At 41.9% G+C, this 22,326-nt stretch overlaps 1 protein-coding gene across 1 annotated transcript in view; it reads left to right on the plus strand.

Moving 5' to 3' along the window:
* The window catches only part of PRKN (parkin RBR E3 ubiquitin protein ligase), a 1,192,284-nt gene that overhangs the window by 737,663 nt on the left and 432,295 nt on the right, over nucleotides 1-22,326 (plus strand). Inside the window, exon 7 of the mRNA XM_075554213.1 lies at nucleotides 19,403-19,539. Coding sequence (XP_075410328.1) covers nucleotides 19,403-19,539 — 137 coding nt within the window. The remainder of the gene's footprint in view (nucleotides 1-19,402; nucleotides 19,540-22,326) is intronic.

The raw sequence follows: 22,326 nt of genomic DNA on the forward strand, positions 1-22,326 counted from the left end.
TGGACCTGTTATAGGACATCAACAGTTTCTAATTGGATGGAGAAAAGCTCCAAATTCACTGCCATGTGTTGATTCCAATTCATAATGACTCTGTAAGACAGGGTAAAACTCCCCCTGTGGGCTTTCAGGACTGTAACTCTTTACCAGAATAGAAAGCCTCATTTTTCTCCATTGGAGCAGCTGGGGGTTTTGAACCATTGACCTTGTACCTCTATAAATAAAATAACTATAAATTTTAAATGGTATTGATGTACCGTTTTATTACCAGATTCTATCATTTCATTTTGGCCTAGCCAAAGCTTTTAGATTAAATGTGCATAGAAAGTACTAGGGGACACACACACACACACACACACACACACACACACATCCCTCTATTTACTCATAAAGTAAACAGAAAGTATTAATTTAATTAATTATTAATTTAGGGCTTGCTTGGTTTCTGGGACCCAATCTTGACTTTTCCTAAACACAGAGATGTCGCCTAAAGAGTTTCCAAGGCTGGGATTTGGGGATTAGATTGGCAGGTTTTTCCTCCGTAGCACCTGTGGGTACACTCAAGCCTTCCACCATAGGCTTAGCAGCCAAGCATGTCAACAGATTGTGCCACTAAGAGACTGCTACCTGCATCTGCTTTTTGACTTTTAGACAAGGGTTCAAACTCACTCGCTGTCATCCAGTCAAGGATAAAACCCAGCGGCCTTCCAGAGGATTTTGGAGACTGACTGGTTATGGGAGTACACAGCCCCATCCTTCTCTCATTTGACCATGATTCTCTCTCAGGACCATGGAGTCAATTCTGACTCATAGAGGCCCTCTAGGACAGGGTAGAACTGCCCCTGTGGGTTTCAGAGACTGTTCCTCTTTACGGGAGGAGAAAGCCAATATACATTTTAAGAAAAGGCATTTGTGTTTTCTTTCTGACATGATGCTGCCTCCCTGCATAGTATTTTGGATCGATGCCCCATTGTCTAAGCTTCCAGACCCTCATGTTGCCCTTTCCTCCCTCCTCTGACTCCCCGTGCTCCCCCACTCCTGCTTGTTTCCATCTCACTGATCCTGTTATTACTAGGTCTTCAGACTTGCCCAGGTGCTGCTGCCCCAGGGGACTTCTCACTTCTTGTCCCCTCCACCTGGACACTTCTTGCCCCAGATTTGTGCACGGCTGCTTGTGTCCTTCAGGAACCCAGGCCAATACCTTCTGTGTAGTGTTTCCCTCCCCTCCAAGCCTGCGGTCCACGCCAGTCACTATCACATGACTTAGCTATTAGTGTTGTGTGTACTAGCTCATCGTTCCTCGCCATTTGAAGGAGCAGTGGAGTTCTGTGATCTATATGACACGTAGCACATAGTTGGCACTGTATGTTCATTGATTAGCACTGGCCCAGGCGTTTTGTTTGTCCCTCATGTCCTCTTCAATTTCTCTTTGCCTTTTCATTTCCTCCATGGCAGATGAACAAGGCTGAGGCACTCTCTACCCACTGTGTGCTCAGCTCTCTTGATGGGGTCAGTCTACCTTAGCTGAGTGCAATGTCCTGGGCGGAGGGAGATGTTTGCCATCAATGGCCTTGCTCAAGGTCGGAAGCACAGCTCCTGACATTGGACAATTGGTTGATCTTTGGCTCTCTGTCACTTCTCTTTGCTTCTCCTCTCTGTCCCGGGAAGCTTACCATCATTCCTTTATTTAATCAGTCTACTAGGGAATCACATACACATTTATAAAACACCAACTGTATGCCAAACATGAAGGCTGTGGAAAGCTAGTCCTGTTGTTTGTTGACCCATCCATAGCCAATCTGTATTGTTGCTGTTTTCTAAGGAGACTTTGTTAAAAGATGAATAAATAATATACTCCTGGGCTTGATTCGAACCCAAACCATGTTTTGTGTACCCTTGATTCTGAGAGAACAAAGACAATTAAACAAATAGGCCCACTCCTCGCTTGTCAACGTGGCTGGGCTCCAAAGACGTGAAACCTTGGCACGCTGGAAAGGTGGAAGGTGGCCACATCTGATCACACAGTGGAGGCTGAGTAACTCATTCCAAAGCACCAGAGTACACCACCATGGCCTCACTTCCCAGCCACTGAGATGGAGAGTTCAGCCAAGGTGACACAGACCCATCAGCCACCACAGCAATAGCCATCACTGCGCCTGGCATTCGTCCCGCCCCTTATAAATATGCAAATGACTCAGTGTGGGCACATCCCACAAAGCTTGCAGTGCATGTGAAGTGGCGGGCCACGTGGTAGTAAGTGAGGAGTTGAATCTGTTTGGGTAGGTGCCACCCAACTGAGCAAAGGTCACAGAGCCCTGTCCTCCAGGCCTCTCCGCCAGGGTGTGTGGCTCAAGTGAACAGCTGACTTAAGGGTAACACGTTTTAAATCAAATGGATTTAATGTTTACTTATGGAAAATTATATGAACAGTTTTGTTTGTTTTAGTCCTCAAATGGCTTCTTTTGATTTTCCATGAATGTTAAAAGGCATCTTCCTGATAAGAAGTCTGCTAGAAAGTAAAATCTCCCAAAATCTTGTTTCTTCCCCGTGTCAGGAGCCCTTGTGCTGATTCGAAAGCTGGTGCCCAACCTGTGAATTTTCTTTAGGGTGTGAATCCAAGTAGAGTTTGAAGTTATCAACGATGACACAGAGGCATACTTGTTTGCGATCATACAAATGAAAGACTATAAACCAGCAGCACCCAAGTTCTCGCTAGAGCTTGTTACGTCTAATCTTCTGGTTTCCCGGATGCTGATTTGGTAGAAACCATGATCCCATCCCTAGCCCAGGCAAAGCCAGCTCAGGGACCTTCACCCAATAGCTTTTCTAGTCACCCTGACTGCTGCTCTCCAGGTCACCTGCCTGGCTTTTCAGGAGATTAATAGCACCTTTGCCTGCATTCCCTGTTCTTGGCTTTCTACAAGAGTTCTTAGTATGGCCATGCTGTGTTCAGTTGTATGATTTTCAGGGATGGACGTTCTGAATGGCAATACACGGTTCTTAAAACAACAAACTCAATGGAGGGGAGGATTTCATCTCCTAACCACCACTCTTTAAAAAATCACATTCATGTTGCATGCGAGTGAAAAACAACACAAAAACTCACTCACCAGTATCCCAGGATCTCCTCAAAAAGGAGCTTGTCATTGTCTAACCATCGTTAAGATCGCAGGGACCCCCACTAGGGGCATGTCATTGTCCAACCATTGTTAAGATCGCAGGGACCCCCACTAGGGGCATGTCATTGTCCAACCATTGTTAGGGTCTCAGGGTCTCTCGCGTGGTCCTTTCATGTCAGCCCACTCCATTCCGCGGGTCTGGTTCATGACTTCTCTCTGATAAAAGGATCCAAAGTCCTGACATTCTGTTGATTTTCATGCCCTCGTTCATTCATTCATTCATTCATTCACTTAATGAATGTTTTTAAAAGACCGAAGATAAACGTGATGCAAGCCCAAAGCCGTTGAAGGCGCATCTTTCTGAAGGCGCCCCGGGTCTGCCATAATTTCTTTTGTTAAATAGCCCCTAACGTTCCTAGCTACTGGCCCGTTTCTGAGCACATTAATATTTCCTGTCAGGAGGGTTGGGGATACACTAGAACAATTTATTTCACAGCGGGGTTCTTATCTAAACAAGATCTATCTTCCTATCGTTTTCAATTTAGCAGAAAACTATGGCAGTGGAGCTGGGCATTATCTACCTCTAGCTGGTTTGCACGGAGCCAAAAACAAAGACAAGGGGGGTGGGTGCCGGCAGTTGGTCGATGTGCAGATGGCACAGCCCACAGCTAAATAGTCCTGAGGGCTGGATGGTGCAGGGGGCACAGAAAAACGACATGCAAATAAGGTGACCCAGAAACAATTTCGTGATAAATCCGGTTTCAGCCTCCTTTGGGTATAAGCACTTAAAGTCCATACAGCATGTGTTCTGAAAAAATACGAGAATGTACGTCTTCATTTTGAACACCCTTGAATGGTGGGGCCAAGGAAGACCAGGAACGGCATCCTGGTTTCTCCTAAGATGCATTTTCTTTCTCAGAGCCTCATGCCTTTGGGAATGTTCAGCTTCATTTTGCTCCATGGTAGCCTTTGTGACTCAATTCATCCCCTATTTATGGTTACTTATCAATATCTCCTCAATAGTGGATATTGACTTCGCTGGAAGAGTGGAGGTCCTCCTGGTCCACACGATCATGATCGTAAATCACTGTGGAAATAAGGTGTTTGTCATTACTCGGTGCCAGTGAGTAGGTTCCAAGTCACAGTGACCTGTTCACGACAGAAGGAAACATTGCCAGGTCTGGGACCATCACAATTGTTATGGTTGGCCCTCTTGTTGCAGCTAAAGTGTCAATCTGTTGAGGGTCTTCCGATTTCTCACTGACCTCTGCTTTACAAAACACAATGTCCTTTTCCAAGCACTGGTCTCTCTTGAGAACACAATCAGAAGACATGAGACAAAGTCTCACCTTCCTCCTAAGGAGCATCTGGTGTACTTTCTCCAAGACGGATTTCTTCGTTCTTCTGGCAGTCCATGGCTCTTTCAATATTCCGCACCAACACCATCATCCTAATGTGTCACTTCTTCTCGGGTTTTATACCTTGCTTTATCCAATATTTTTAACTTACTTTTTAAAAACAGCTTATTTTAAAAATTACAGTATATGTTGTTATGTTGCAACATTTAGCATATAACAGCTAGAGACATTAAAGAGTTATATTTGGTTTCCACCTGTGAACACTAATTATATTTAGAAGCACATAAGCTCTACCAAAGTCAACTAAGTATCTTCAAAGGTTGACACCATCTGGAGGAAGTTAATATGCCATTTATCTCCTCTGTAACACTGACGTCATATTTTTGTTTTGTGTGGTTTGGTTATTGTTTTTGACTGAAAATGTGGTAAATAATGGAGCCCCGTTCAATTGCCCTGCAGTATTAGTATAAACCTAAGACGGAGATTTATTGATGAGAGTAGGAGAAGCAGCAGCATTACTTCTTAGCCTCATTTTTGGTCTATGGAGGAACTCCGCACTTTAGAAAAGGGAATAACGTAGAAGTCTGCTATGTATTTCCATAACACCAGCTCACTGAATTGGTTTATTTAGTGTGTTTCCGTACTTGCCCCTTCTTAGCTCTTGGTCAGACTAACCAATGCCTCCTTTTAGCATATATATATATATATATATATATATATATATATATATATCCCCTCCCACACAACATTTGTGATCTGACCAAGAGAGGATTCACTTGCCTTTTATTAGCTCTACCAAAGTCCCTCCAAAGTTAACGGTGTCACGTTGTCAGCCTTTCCTGAGGACAAGAGCTGCATCCACACCTCCCCATGTCTTGGACAGGAAAGAGCACAGAATACCTCCCCTCTTGTATCAGGGAGAGCTGATCTAGGGAGATAAACTATGTAGACAACAATACAAAACAATCTGCAGTGAAATACTAAGTTTTCCACACATACCCACACCTTTGTCCAAAGAAGCTCTCAGGATATTGAGAAAGCGATGGGAAGAAACATCTCAAGTCAACTTTTTTATCAAAGGAAAAAAAACTCTCTCACTGGATATGAGCTAAAATGTGTGCGTGTGTGTGTGTTTTAAATGTAAGAAATTAGGAAGACGTATGCATATTGGAATGAGAAAATAATACAAGCAAAAGTAATTCAGAAACAGTGAAGGTTCTGAACGTAATGGATCAGAGGGAGTTATAGATAGAAGAGTAGGAGATAGAATGTGAGCAGTAAGTTGAGTCTAGATTCTGGAAAGTTCTGGAGGATGTGAGGAATGCTTAAGGCCCTTGTATGTTGCAGTAGCCCTGGTGGCACAGTTAAGCACTCATCTGCTCCCTGAAAGGCCAAGGGTTCAAACCCCCAGCCCCTGGAAGAAAGTTGTGGCAGTTTGTCTCAGTCAGGACTACAGCACCAGAAAGCTTCTGAGACACCCAACTCTGTCCTGCACGGTGACAATGAGTCAGAATCAAGTTGACAGCAACAAATGAGATTGATTTTGACTCACATATTTCAGTGGGTAATTTTTTAACAAGTGGGTTATGCTGGTTTGGTAACAATTGTGAGGATGGAGCAGGATTGGGCAGTGTTTTGCCCTGTTGTGCATATGGGCCGGGGGGTTGGGTCCTTGTCGGTCGGAACCGCATCGATAGCATCTAACAACAACATTAGGACTTGTGGCGGAAGCTTACAGAAGCAAGGTAAAACCTTTCTGTGCAGCTGAGCAAGCTGGAGAAGCCAATGGGAACAGGCGTTGGAAGGGATCCTTAATGAGTCTGCTCAGCACCGTCCAGGCTCTTCGCTGGACTCTGATTCCAGGCAGACTTGTGGGCCTGGGCACTCACTTCAGGATCTTACATTTAACAGCTAACAAGCATCATTCAACTGCTGATGCTTACTTTAATTTCTCAAAGTTGGGTCTATCGATTGAAATCTAGGATCAGGGGCCTCCCAAGAGACTGGGCCTGCACAGATGACTGACGCCAATACCAGACTTACATGGCATGCAGAGCCACACATTTCTGTGGGCAGCCACCAGGCCACGCACTTCTTTGCTTGGCGAGCTTTTAGGCAGTCCGTAGGTGGTTTTTCTAACTATAGGCTGTATTGAAAAGTGTTTGCTTTCTGAGATTTCAGTTTTTTATTTACTGGTTGTTTATTACCCTCCCTGAACCAAGGGATTTAAAGTGACCATGGCTAAGAAGTTAAATCCAAGTGACTTATTTTCTTCCTTTTGTTTTCTTTTAACTGAAGTTAATCTATATTTTTAATGCGGATGACTTTATTTACAAAAGCCAAAGAATGGAGGGGAATGCCAATGTACTACAAACAGAGGTAACTACTAAGTAAGAGGTTAAGTCCAAATAGATTGCTATTAAGTGATAGACATGGTGATGAAACCAAATATCAAAGCAGGAAGCTGTCATTTGTTGGCGTCGCCTTCCTCCAGGATTTCCCTCTTTGTAAAGCTGTGTTCCCACCTCTCCCAGTCTTCCTGTAGAGTTTGTTGACTTCCACCATGTCAAAATGACTGTTTTGGCACCCTTGAATACCCAAGATGGAGTTTCCTTTCAATGTTCTTTGAGTTGGATAAGGTGAAAGAAGCCTGAAGGGACAAGATTAGGACTCTCTGGTGAAAAGAGTCAGGCTTCCCAGTGAAATTCCCCTAGGACAGTCCTGAGGACCCTCAAAAAGGAAGCAGGTGCCTTGTCATGATGGCTCCAACTTGATGGAAAACTTCCTTCAACAAATGGGGGACTTTTTTCACCAAGAAGTTTTCAAGTTCAAAACAAAACCTTCTTCCTAGTCATCGCCTCCATGAATATCGTATGGTCTCTGAGAAAATCATTCAGGGTCATCTCTTTGGAATAAAACCCAAACCCCCAAACAGTTGCCGTAACCTTCTGAGTTGACCTTGAATTACACTGGTCCAGCAGGTCTCAGAAGCCACGATGTGGGTTTTACCTATCTCTAAAGGTGACCTCGGAGACTAAGACCAATGTATTACTAAGAGAACCTCTTCATTGCCACCCACTGATTTCATAGACATGTATAAACTAGATTTTCTTAGAATAAACCTATGCATACAGGGACTGCAGCCCTACTAGCAATATTTTTTTTAACTTAACCTCCATTTAATGCAGAATATCCATTTGATGAAATGTATTTATCTTTTCACACAACCTTATCAAGTATCCAGAGCTGGCCAGGCCCTCTGGGGTCTCCGGTCTAGTCGTGCCTTGCCTGGAGGTCAGAATCATATACTCCCAACAATCAGAACCACCCTGTGAGGAAGAATCAATTCACCTCTCTTTTAAAAAATGTGGGGTACACTATTTAAAATTGTACATTTAATTTTTTAAAGTGATGAAATATATTTCGGATCATCAACTTTGTATTTAATACATTAAACTACTTATCACCCTCCCCTCCTCCTACCCCACCGCCAGTAGATGCCCCTACACCTGCTCCCCTCCTCCTACCCCACCACCAGTAGATGCCCCTACACCTGCTCCCCTCCTCCTACCCCACCACCAGTAGATGACCCTACACCTGCTCCGTAATGTCTGTTCTCCGTCTTTTGAAACAATCATTTATGGAACTTTTGGTGACGTTTGCCCAGTGGGCTCTTGTTTCAAACCTCCACACAAATCAAAGAGTAACAAGATGACATGAATCACAATATGCCTGCACTCTGCTGGTTCCATTTCCAATACTCTGTTTCCCGGCCCTCTTGGTTTCTCAGTTTTGCACTTGAGTAATTGTTGACATTTGGGTTCATTCAAGTAGCCCATCAATCTAATGGGAAACATACTTTACTTTGGGCACCACTCTACTATTTTGCTAAAAGATCTTCAGGCTTTGTTTTGCGTTTAAAGTGTGTCTGAGGATGGTGCTCTAAGGGAAGACTCTTCTTCATTCTTTCGGTTTATATGGTGTTTTTCTTTTTCTGATTAGAATGTGAGTTCTGCTCCATATTTTCTCCAATTCTCTCTGGTAATACCTGTTATGACCCATTGTCAAAACAGTCAATAGAGGTCATTGGGTACCATCTAGTATTTATAATCTGCGCAGACATGATTTGGGGCTTTTGTTGATTGGTTTCTTCTCTGAACTTTCCGTTACCTTTTTACGGTTCCACTCTTGCCAGGTAAAGACCCATAGCTGTGTCTTTGGCAGATGGCAGGTTTTTTACGTCCTAGACATTATTCACTTCACCAGGACGCGGATCGTGATTCCTGCAAGCAGTGCTGTGAGTGCATTGTGGCAGGATGGCCTGGTGCTAAGCCTTCACACTCAGAAAACCAATCTCTGTCACTCTTCGGTTTCATCCCACTGCTAGAGTGTCGATGCCAACTCATAGCAACTTTTTTGGACAGGGTAAAGTTGCCCTTGTGAGTTTCTGAAACCATAACTCATTCCTGGAGTAGAAAGCTTCTTCTCCCAAGGAGTGACTTGTGGTTTCAAACTGCTGACCTGATGGTTAGAAGCCCAATATGTAAATACTACTCCACTAGGGCTTCGAAGTTAAATCTTAGGACAGTGGTTCTCAACCTGCCTAATGCCATGGCCCTTTAATACAGTTCCTCATGTTGTGGTAACTCTCCAACCATAAAATTATTTTCATTGCTACTTCATAACTGTAATTTTGCTACTGTTGTCAATCAGGAGACCCCTTTGAAAGGATTATTTGACACCCCCCCCAAAGGGGTCACAACCCACAGGTTAAGAATCACTGTCTTAGGAGCATATACTTCTATGTCTTCAAGAATGTACTTAAATTCACATATTTGGCATACTGGTTACTTGTTGGGCTGTCAACCTCAAGGTCGCCAGTTTGAACTTCCAGCCACTCTGAGGGAGCAAGATGATGTTTCCTAATTTTGTAAAGAGTTACAGTCTTAGGAAAACACAGAGGCAGTTCGATTCTCCCCTATAGGGTCACTGTGAGTTGAAGTCAACTTGATGGTAGGGAATTCTGGGTTTGGTTTTGGTTATAGATACTTCTTATAGGGAGTCAATGAGTTAGAATGGACTCTCCTTGGCAACAAGTTTGGAGTGTTTTTATAGATGCTTATGGCACTTGGGTAAGCATAGGGCTGCTAACTGCAAGGTCAGATGTTCAAACCCACCAGCCACTCCAAAGAAGAGAGGTGAGCCTGTCTGCTCCCATAAAGACTTACTACCTTAGAAAGCACAGGTAGGTTTGCTATCAGTCAGAACAATGCGCTTTTGGCTTAGAAATACTTCTACCTGCTGTCACCTATGTACACATCTGTAGCAACCTTGATTTTATTTTCCCTATCCCATTCATATGTGCTCCAATATGAGTTTTTACTCATATGTAAAAACTGCGAGCACACTGTGCTCACTGCACCCACATTCCTGTCACCCCAAATGCCTATGTCTCTAAGCTTACTTTTCCCTCCCCACATCTGCTCCTTGGTATTCACCAGTAGTGAACACCCATGGGCCCTTGTGCTGCTGTGGGGTAAGCATTAGGCTGTTATCACAAGGTCAGTGATTCAAATCTACCGGCCACTCTGTGGTGAAAAGATGACACCGTCTATTCACCGGAAAATCAGGGGTCTTGCCAACCCTCTGTTGGGTTTCTATTAGTCAGAATCAACTCCGTGGCAGTGAGTGGTTCCTGTCTTATGAAAAAGAGGTCATGGAACATTACCCTTTTAGGCTTTACCGGCATGCCTTCCAGCTCCATCCATGTTATCATATGGTTTGAAACTCACCATTGTTCTTTATTGGTATGCACTGTGTCATTGTTTGGCTATACTCTGATTTGCTTATCCTTTCATCTGTTAATGGACTCCTTGTTTCCTTTAGGGTTCCTTTATGGTTAAGACTTCCATGAGCATAGGGGTGTACATTTCTGCTTGTGCCATTAATTTTAGGTATTTAGAACCCTGGTGAGTGGTAGATCATGCATTGGGCTGCTAACCAAAGGGTTGGTGGTTCAAATTCACAAACTGATCCATGGGAAAAAGGTGAGGCTTTCTACTCGTGTAGAGGTGCAGTGTTGGTAACTCACCTGGCAGTTCTACTCTGTCCTATCAGTCACTGTGAATCAGAATTGACATGGTAATGGGTAAGTTTTGAGAATATATATATATATGTATATACATATATGCGTCATAGGATATATATTCCAATCTACTCAGCAGCATGGGATATATTATTTTATGATTAACTCAGAGTGGACTTGCTGAACCATAAGGTTATTCTATTTCAATTTTTTATTTTTTACATGAAAATATTGTTTTATTTCTATTTCATTTCCAAATTTTCTATTCAAATTTTTAAATATTCAAATAAACCAAAGAAATAAAAATACAAACCACTAATAATTTTACCTTCCCTACCTTGTCCTCAACAGAACTGCCCTCTTCAGGGATTTGTTGGTCGTCATTGCTCAGGAGCAATGCTAATCACCTCTTGATTGTTCTAATTGTCGTAACTGGGCTGCGGAAGTGAGCACTGCTTTGCTTTGTTTTTCTGTAAAAAGTGTCAGCTATGACAAAATAATGATTTATAAATTATCAAGGGTTCATTAGGGGGAGGAGAGCAGGGAGGGGGGGAATGAGGACCTGATATCAAGGACTCAAGTAGAAAGAAACTGTTTTGAGAATGAGGATGGCAACAAATGTACAAATGTGATGACACAATGGATGGATGTATGGATTGTGATAAGAGTTGTGTGAGCCCCCATTAAAATGATTTTTTTTAAATAGCACCATGCCATTATGTTGAGAGGTGTACCCTTCACAGCCCCACCAGCAATGGGTAAAGGATTCCATCTCCCCACAGCCTCCTGAGCAGGAATATCAGTTCTTAGGTTTTTCGGATGGACTTTGTTTATTTTCAAAAGAACCCTGTAGCTGATGGAAGATGGCATCTCTGTCATTAGGATTCTCATTTCTGTGCTGGCTGCTGGAGGAGCCCCAGTGACACTATGCTGACGTGCTCAGCTGATGACTGAGAAGTCGCTGCTTTGAACCCACCAGGTATGCCACAGGAGAGAGGTGTGTTAGCTCTCTCAAAGACTGACAGCCTTGCAAACCCCAGGGTGCCGTAATACTTTGTCATATGTGGTTGCTATGAGTCGGAATCTATTCCATGGCAGTGGATTGATTTGGCTTTGGGCATGGCTAATGATTCTGAACATCTTTTCAAATGTTTTGGGTGTTCAGATATCCTTGTTGGTGAAAGCTTTGTTCATGCCTTTGGCAATTTGCATTGTTCCTAGAGCTTTGTCTAGCATTTAGAGATAAGATCATTATTGAATGAGTCATTTACAAAGACTTTCCCCAGTCTGTAAGTTGTCTATTTACTTTCTTAGTAAAATATGATGCTTTTGTCTTTTTTTGTCTACTTCTATCCCTGTATTTTTTGTGATGTTTATTATCCTATTTTTCCAAAAGATTAGGGCCCATCATTTTCTCTGTTTTATTCCAGAATGTGTGTGGGTTTCGGCGTAACATTTTGATCTTTGATTCATTCTGAGGTAGGTTTGTGTGTGGTTTGAGGCATGGGTTCTGTTTCATTTCTTGTTCAGTATATAAATAGGCAGTTTTGCTAGCATCATTCATTAGAGACTGTTTCTACCTCATTGGAGGGGCTGTGACCCCATGTTGAAAATTAATTATCCATAAAAATAAAAATAAACTTGCTGCCATTGAGTTGCTGTCGTCGCATAGAGAGCGTACAGTACAGTGAAGAAGTGCCCTGGTGGGATTCTGAGACTGTCGCTCTTTATGTGAGTAGAAAGCCCCTTCTTTCTCCCTCAAAGAAACTAGTGGTTTTGAACTGCCGACCTTGCAGTTAGCAGCCCATTGTATAGCCACCATGCTACCAGGGCTTCTGATTGTCCATAGATGATGGGGTTTAACTGTGGGCTCTCAATTCTGTCCCACTTGTCTAGACATTTATTGCTGAACCATAAAGATCATGGTAGGTGTATGATATGTTTCCATATGGGGCAGTGGGAGGCCGCCTGCTTTGTCCATCCTCCATATTGTTTTGACTGTTCCAGGTTTCTTTCCATATGGAGTTGGTCATCACTTTTTCCATTTTAATAAAGAATGTTCTTGGGATCTGTATCAGGATGGCAGTGTATCTAATCCAAGTTATTTCTGAAGAGCTTTCATCTAATTATTTTTATCTAATCCAGGGCTTTATTAATTCCCAGGAGTCACAGTTCCTCATGTATACAGATTTTGTTGCGAGCTTTGAAAGATTGCTGAGGCGAAGCACAGTTGTTAAAATTGCACAAAGAGAAGCTTGTAAAGACAGCATGTGAAATTTTAAGGGTCAAGAGAAAGATAAATTTAAGGTCATATTCTTCCCTCAAGTGAGAAAAACTTTACATTTACCTTCCCAGTGATATTTATTTAACCTTTTAATTCTGATTTGCATTTCTCTGTCGCATCTCAAATGGTTCAGATGTGCCCAAATATACATTTGCTTCATTGTGGCTTCCTTGGCCTAAAAAGAGGAACTGGCTACCTCGTCACTGCCCTCCCAAGGCTGGCCCCTTCACAGCTTCACTCTCTGCCTCGGACCTGACTGTGTGGTCCCTCTCCATGGGGTGGGGCCTCAGCCTCCTTCACATGCCTCTGCCTCCATCATGCATGATCTCATCTCTTGTCTAACTGCACGCCCTCTTCTGTGAAACTGCACTGGGCACCCATCACTGCTTACCATGTGACCCTAAGCTGTACTGATGTACACAACCATGAATGCTAGCTCAGTCCAGTTTGGTCCACCTGGAATTTGGGTGAGGCTAATCTGGATTCTTCTTGGTGAGAAATTCCTACACGGTTATAACCGGGGCAGCCTCTGAAGGCTTGACGTGAGCCGGAGGACGTCCTCCGGAGATGACTCCCTTTGTCAGCTGTCCTGTCAGGGCTGGCTCTTGGAAGGAGTGCTCAGGCCCTCACCGCTTGACAGGTGGCATTTCGATGAGAGCGAGTGCAGGAGAGAGTGAGGACAGAAACAAAGTGCCATCTCTGGGCGAGTCTTGGAGGCCACATGCTGTCATTTCTGGAATGCCATACTGGCTCCATCAGTGAGCTCATTCAGCGTGGAATGGGACTGCACGGAGATGGAGTTGGTCAGGGACAATAGGAGGCTGCTTTGCGCTGAAGCTGCCGATGGTTTCTCGTCTCTAGTGTAATTCAAAGTGTTCTGGCCTGTGGCTTAATTACTTGCGTCCCATCCTACCTACTCTGCTCGGTTTCCATTTTCTTGAGATTCTAGACTTGCTTTCTTATCTTTATTAATCTGGAAGTTTCTAGCACATTGCATTTAATATGCACGTCATATTTAATTGAGAAGTTGGCACTACAACATTTGCCTTAATGGGGATAAAAATGAAGATGTGCGTGCAAGAAATAATTAGACAAACTGAGAGCAAACCCCAGACTTCAGCAGAGTATGTATAATTGAGAGCAAAGGAAAGATCTGATAGATAACAAAGGCCGTAGAGAGCAAATTAAACTGTACGTTTTACCCAATATATGTGAAAGCATTAATGCGGTGTATTGAATTCTACACAGAATTTAATCTTATAAGAGTTTAAAGGTTTGGAATAGCTGGGGAACAATAGTGTATTTTGTGCCATGTACAGAAATAGCTTTCCCTATTTTATTTACTGAAACTCCTTCAACCATGCTTAATATTCCTCTAACAAAGGTGTTTCAGTTGCTCCTCTGATAAAAGTAGAAAACAATGATAAATAATTGTCCAGTAATGGCAAGGACAGCAGTTACCATTCTTTTTCTATTTGACTGAAAACTTTATTTAACCTTTGGCCTCACACTTCTGTCGCCTGGGCCATTGGGTTAAAATCATTTTTTTTATTGATCCATTAACATTTACATTGAACTTGAGCAAAGGGCACAGAAGGCTGTAAGGAGGAACAAAAGACCCCCGTGAGGATAAGGGCCCGTCCGTCCTTGTCAGAATACCACTCCTATCCATCTTTCCATTTCAGCTCCTCTGGCCATCACGGTGTCATATCTAGTTTCTTCTTTACTCGTGTCCAGAGTCTTAAAATGACATCCAAAACAGTTCTAGCACTCCCAGATTTTTTTCCTGCTCGACTTGTTCTCTAGAACATTTCCCCAATTCTCACACTTAGAAACCTTTGCAAATTTCTATTACTAATAGTTTATATAATGGGGTTGTCCCCTAGTGTCTACATGATCCCAGACCAGATCATGTTTGGCTGCCAACCCTTTTGTGATCTTTCCCAACTATTTTTTTCTGATACATTCAACTAATTTGTTCATTTCAATACATTAATTTGTGCATCTCAATACATTTTTTTTAATGTTGGTGTTCTGCCACATCAATCCACTCATCGGTAACTTCAGGTCAGCTTCCCGAAGGAAGCCATCTTTATTCAGCAGTAGACCCTCCCTTCCCTACGGCTGTGGTTCTTGAGTGATGAGTTACATATCGTTCCTTTCCCTGTGTGTATCTACAGCTGCTGTGTGCTCAGGATTCTCTGTGGCCGGGTGGGCGTGTGTGTTCCCCCAAACCTAAACGGACGCTTACATGTGCATGAGAATCATGGTGAGGACGGCTCAGCACTAGGCAGTGGTCCGTCCTATTGTCTTCAGGGTCACGCTCAGAGTCCGAACCAACCCCGTGGCACCTGTCAGCATCAGCGGCACCCCACCGCTTGCACACGTTCAGTCGGGAAGAATGGAGTCATGGCGTGGATGAAGACTATTGAAAGTAGAATGGGCTGTAAGAAGGTCAAATCAACCTGTCTGGAAGATGATACAACAGAATACTTCTTAGAAGCAAGGATGCTGGGACTTTGTCCCATGTTCTTCAGACATGCTTTCCGGAGGCATCCGCTTGTGACAAAGAATATCATGCTTGATAAGGTGGGTGGGGGGCTTAATGAAATTGTTGTTGGTAGCGGCCATCTTGTCAGTTTCACTGCAATCTTATGCAGAGTGAAATCGGATGCCCTCTAATGAGATACACAAATGCAGTAACTCGCACATGTGTGCGCACATAGTAACAATGTAAGGATGGCGTAGGACCAGCCAGCGTTCCTTTCTACCCTCTATAGAGTGGCAATGAGTGGGAGCTGACTCAATGGCAGCAAACAATAGCAGCAGCGCCAGCAACAACCTTTTCTGCCATGAAAGCCAGACTAAGTAACAAATGTTTGTACTGTTATGACCTACTCACAAAGTGGGAATGGTCTCATTCGTCACCTGAGCACTGCCTTTAGCTATATGGACTATGTGTTTATTTAAGCACTATGCATTGTTAGAAATCTGTAAGATTTTTAGTAAATAAGCTTCAAAGCCAGAGTTAGTTGAAGGGTGCCTAAGTTATCCAGTACCACTTTCATGCAAATCCCACAAATGGGTGCCTTTAAATGAGAGATTTATTTTCTGACAGGTCTGCAGGCTGATAGTCCAATTCAAGGTCTTGGCCATGTTGCTTCCTTCCGGATTGGCAAACCCCATGTCTCTTCGCTCCTTGGCTGATCCACATTATCCACATGGCACTGCTCTCACCCTGCTTGTGTCCCTGCACACCTTTCCATAACTCGGAAGTGAGTGGGTTTGGGATCCACCGTGCATTGTTGTTGTTGTGTTTCGGTGCTATCAAGTCAGTTCCAACTGAGAGCCACCCTGTGCACAACAGAAGGCAGCACCGCCAGGTCCTGCACCATCCTCATAGCTTTCCTGGTGTTCCAGCCCCTTGTTGCAGCCATGAAGGCAACCGCTCTTATTGAGACCCTTCCTCCCTTTCACCAGCCCTCTACTTTACCAAGCATGATGTCCTCTTCCAGGGACTGGTCTCTCCTGACAGCATGTCCATTGTCCATGAGCTCAAGTGTCTCCAACCTTGCCTCTAAGGAGCATCTGGCTGTACTTCTTCCAAGGCAGGTGTGTTGTTTCGGCAGTCCACGGAACTTTCCATTTTCTCCACCAGCAGCACAATTCAATGCATCCATTCTTCTTCATGCGTCCTTATTCAAGGTCTCAGTTTCACACGAATATGAAGCAGTTTAAAATATCATGACTTGGGCCATTCACACCTTAGTCCTCAAAGTACCACTCTTGCTTTTCAACACTTTACAGAGGCCTTGTGAAAAGGAGACCTGGTAGCCTCGTGGGTTACACAGTGCCCTGCTAACCCAATGACTAATAGTTTGAAACCATTAGCCACTCCATGGAAGAAAGAGAAGGCTTTGTGCTCCCATAAAGAAGTCTTGTACAGCAGACTCACCCACTGCGATGCATCGTTTGATCGTAGCTGTGTCCATAAGCATTTGTTGCGGGCGCAAGCAAGACGAAGGCCTTGATGGTTTTGATCTTTTCTCTGGGTGTCTGGACGTTTCCTGTCGGTTCCTTGGTGAGGATTTGGGTTTGCCCTAATTCAATTAGCAACAGAAAACTATTTCCAGTTATTGCTGCAGGCACAGCTGCAAGGTTTGGGATTTTAATATATATTGGGATTTTATATATATACTTGGGAAGACATGCAATCCATTGCCAAGGAAGGGGTGGAAAGTTGCAAACATAATTAATGTTCAATTGAGCCAAGTTTTTCAGATGGAAAAAAAGGCCCAGGACAGAGTTTAGTTGATGTCGCCAAGGGAGAGGTGGCACCCTCAAACACATTTGAGGACCCTCTGAATGAGATTAATAGATTAATTTGATTATGATCCTATAGATTCTAAGGTTTGAAAATCCTAAGGCTTCCCCATATTTTTATTTTAGTTTTTACTTGAAACCAAGATAAGTTTGAATATCTTTATTGTTAACCAAGTATCTTCTAACATGAATATTTAATATCCGTTTCCCTGGGGAAAGAGCCTTTGGAGAACTTTGACATGTGGTAAGAACTGCACGAGAACGGGCATGTTTATTTTGTGTTTTGGTTCATTTCTTAGAGAACAGACATATTACCTACATAGACCCCAATGACTTCCTATTAACTTGCTCTGAGGCCAATCTCAAATTAGCATCTTCAATTTGTCTCTCTTCAACATAGGCTTATGGTGGTCATTTGCCACCAGAAAGGCTGCGCGCTTCAGGAGAATTTGTCCACACAGTGACATACAAAAGTCAAAGACTTTGTTTGCAGTGCTTTACTAATAATTTAAATTAATAATTTTATAATTCATTGGTGACAAGGCTGTGGCACAATAGACAAAAACGTAACTTAAAAGAATCCCTTGGTTAAGAATCTTTATTTTCAATTCTACTTAAGAAAATGCCAATGAAATTTCTGTAATTCTGACTACTTGGTGGAATAACTAAGCTTCCTTTTTTTCTTTTGGAAATATCAAGCTCTATATTTTATTACAATTAAATTACAGAAACATTTAGGTAAAACTTTTGTAATGCCTGGTACTGTTGGAAATAAGTATAAAGTTAAGACAGTATTTTATGTTTATATATTCAATTAGATAATACAGTTAAATAATTGTATATTTATGAATATATATTAAATTATATAATATATTTATATTATATGTGTATATAAAACACTGCCTTACCTGTGTACTTATTTTCCACAGAATCATGCATTATAAAAGTTATATATTATATAGGTATATAAATGTATGTGTGTGTTATAAATGCTAAATATGTTATATATTTATATGGATAAAACCCTGCCTTAACTATGAATGTGTACATTCATATATCTACACATATCTCTATTGTGAATTGAATGATGGTTACAGAACATCCAGTTTCCATTCAACAATTCTCACACATTTTCTTCCATGCCATTAGTTACAAAGCCAACCATGTGACATCACTTGACCCCACTTCCTCCCTGTGGTTCCCATCTCCACTCCTCTTTCTATCCTAAACCTTCTGAGCTCCATCTTTAGGCAAATTATGCCCTTTTGATTTCAACTGGTTTATTCTTCTGAAGACGACTAATTTCCCTCATGTCATGCCACCTCTTCGTATGAATGGTCCTGGAGAACATTATGCGGAGTGACATTAGCCGATCACAAAACACACAAATTATGATACGACATTACTGCTATGGGACACACACCAAGGACACTGGAGATGTCATACCAAATGAAATAGCCTCCATGTGTCGGGGGAGGTGCGGTATGGGAGACCAGCAATGGCCCAGACTGTTGATGGGCATTCACTTGGGTGAAATGAAAGATACCCCACAGGGTTGAGAAGAGAAAGCAGGGTGCCCAGAAGGCATAAACTATTCAGGAGTGGCTTTAACTGTGGAATACCAAGTGGAAGATCTGAAACGTAAACCCCGACCTACTTTACAATAAAGAAGAGAAGAACACAGTCTACATCAGTGGTTCTCAACCTTCCCAATGTCACGACCCTTTAATACGACCCCTCATGTGGTGGTGACCCCCACACATAAAATTATTTTCATTGCTACTTCATCACTGTCCTCTTGCTACTGTTATGAATCAGGCGACCCCTGCAAAAGGGTCCTCGACGCCTGAAGGGATCGCGACCCCCGGGTTGAGAACCCCTAGTCTACATGGTTCAGATGATGGCCCTGTATGTGGGTTGCATTCATAATAGAGTCTAATAGCAGACCAATCACATATCGATAAGTGTCGTTTAATTAGATTGTATGAGTTAGAAAGGCTTCCAGAAATATTTCCCATAATTTAATATGACTGATTGGTAATCATGCAAACCTGAAAATATAACGGTTTGAAAAGCAGTGTCTATAGGGTGCTCCTAGTTTATAAGATGTGGAGTTATTTACTCACATAGGGGCTCAGGGCAAGCAGCCAGGCCTTCACAGGGAGGAGTCCCTGAGACGCCCTGCAGGATGGCCATGGAGGTTCTGAAGTCCAGGCATCTGTCTTTCTCTGTGCAGGAGCCCTGTCCTGGTCTTCCAATGCAACCATCGCCACGTGATTTGCTTAGACTGTTTCCACTTGTACTGTGTGACCAGACTCAATGACCGGCAGTTTGTCCACGACCCTGAGCTCGGCTACTCCCTGCCGTGTGTGGGTAAGTCAATGATTGCTATTTTATTTTCGGGTGTATTTGTGGCTTGTTTTGTTGTTTGTCATTTCTATGTGTAACTAAGAACAGATGGAGAACTGCTATAAAACTATCGTAGTTATTCCTAATCTCCAGCAAAGGGGTTGAAACTTCAGATATCTATTTGAGAAATAATGGGGGGGTGCAAACATTGATAATTAGACTTTGAAAGATAAAATGATGGAGCAAGTACTTAACTGGAAATGGCATAATTTCTATAAAGACATTGGAAATAAATTTTGAAATATTATCCACCCGAGGTTCATGAGGTATGTTTGTGGGCCAGGCTTATCCTGCAGTTGGAGAGATTTGTTGCCTTGCTTTTAGGGCAATGCTTTCCAAATGTTAATATTTTACCTTTCTATCCCTAAAGGGAAAAGAACAAATTGAACTCATACTCGATATACATGAAATAATATATATATATATATATATGTCTTTAAGACTGAATAAAATCTGAATTTTGAGTATTTAAAATTTTGTTTTAAAGTTAACATTACAAAATGCCCTTTACTTGAACTATACTGATATTATTGCATCTATAGATAGACACAGATCAATAAGACAGGACTCACATCCTCTGTGTTGAACCATTTGAAAATGTTCAATTCAATGACAGTTGATGCATTCACAGTGTTCTTCAATCACCACCTCTCTATCAATTCACTCTTCACTTTATAATAAGGTCCCCATTAATAAGGTTCACTATTAATAAGGTCCTGTTCCAAAGACCTGGTTATCATGCAAAAATGGAAATGACCATATCAGATCACCAAGTGGAGAAGGAGTGTATCATTCCATAACTGCCAAATCACATGATTGCATAACTGCCAAGCCACTGAGAATGATGTCTCAGCCAAGTTGACACCGAACCTGAATGATCATTGCCAATGTTAATGTGGCCTGGTAACCCATCATTCATTACTGCCAGATGTGCAGCGTTACAGAATAGTAGATCATTTTACTATTGTTGTAAACATGAAATGTCGGATAAATAGGTAATTGATGTGGAGCAGGCATAGTTTATTGAAAATTTAATCACTCCATAAGAAGATCTATAACCATGAATAATTTATTCTCCCTACTGGGAACCAGTAATTTGATTTTTGTCCCTTTGGAATTTTTCATTAAAAAAAGAATCATTCAGTATGTGGCTTTTTGTGATAGGGCATTTACTTAGCATAATACTTTTCAGATTTCTCCAACTGGTAGCATGTGTCAGTACTTCATTCTTTTTCATGGCCAAATAATATTTCATTGGGAGACATACCACATTTGTTGATACATTCATCCACTGGTATGTATTTAGATTGTTTCCATATTTTGATTGCTGTGAAATATGCTGCTGTGAATATTTGTATGCAAGTCTTTGGTGGACATATGTTTTCATTTCATTCAGATATATGTCTATGAGTAGAATCGATGGATTATACAACCATCATGTTTACAATCATGTCCAAGATGTTCACAACACCTTACTTTCAATAATCATAGAAGCAGTTTATGCATCAACTAGTATTGTGCAAGTGTTCATCTTTCTCTCCATCTGTATCAGCATTTCTTTTCTCAAGGTGTTTTTAAAAAATTATTAATATAACTGTCTTAAGGGTGTGAGAGACTATCTTATTGCAGTTTTGTTATGCATAGATTTCGTGTATTTTATGGCTTGTCATATGTCTTCTTTCGGAGAAATGCCTATTCAAGACATTTGGCCATCTTGAATTGAGTAGCCAGTCTTTTAATTGTTGGGATGTAAAAGGATTTTACAAATTGTAGACACTAAACTTTTATTACAGATGTGGTTACCAAGTGTTCTCTCCTAGTCTATGTGTGGTCTCTGCAAGTTGTTGATAAACTATTTTGATGCCTAGAAGTTTTTAATTTTCCCCACTATTTTTTATTTTAATAAATCATTTTATTGGGACCTCTTACAACTCTTATAACAATTGACACATCTGCTTGTATCAAGCGCATTTTTACATATGTTGCCATCATACTTTTGAAAATATTTTCTTTCTACTTGAAACCTTGTTCTCAGCTTCTCATTTTTCCCTCCTTCCACTACCCTCCGACCCTCATGAAACTTTGGTAAATTATAAGTTAAGTTATTATTATTTTCATCTTATACCATTCCCTAGCTCCCATAACCCCATGTTTCTGTTAGTCACCCTGGAGGGAGGCTGGGGTTTTACATCCATCATTGTGATTGGTTCCTCTTTCTTCCCCTACCTTCCCTTTACTTTAGGGCTGTTGCTACTCCCATTATTACTCCTGGGGGCAGGGGTGATCTATCATGATGCCGTGTGTCCAGAGCTCTTATCTGTACTAATTTTGAGGCAGATTTTCAAGGTAGAACTGAGGTCATGATAGTTGGGGGGTAGGGGAGCATTAAAGCACTAGAGGAATGTCGTATGTTTGATCAGTGGTATATACGGCACCCTGGTTGGCTCCTCACTTCCTTGTGACTCTTTTATGAGGGGTGAAGTTTTTCATTTTTATGAATCCAAATGTATTTATTGTTTTGTCTTATTCATGCTTTTGGCATCATATCTATAAATCTCTGGTCATTACATGATCTTAAAACTTTATACTTTCTCCTAATAAATTTATAGTTTAGCTCATATACTTAGGCCCTTGATCCATTTGTAGTTAATGTGAATATGTGCTCTGAGGTAACATATATACTTGAACATAAGCCGACCCGAGTATAAGCCGAGGTACCTAATTATTACCTGGGAAACCAGAAAAGCTGAT

This window comes from Tenrec ecaudatus, chromosome 7 (assembly GCF_050624435.1).
Source record: "Tenrec ecaudatus isolate mTenEca1 chromosome 7, mTenEca1.hap1, whole genome shotgun sequence".
NCBI lineage: Eukaryota > Metazoa > Chordata > Mammalia > Afrosoricida > Tenrecidae > Tenrec > Tenrec ecaudatus.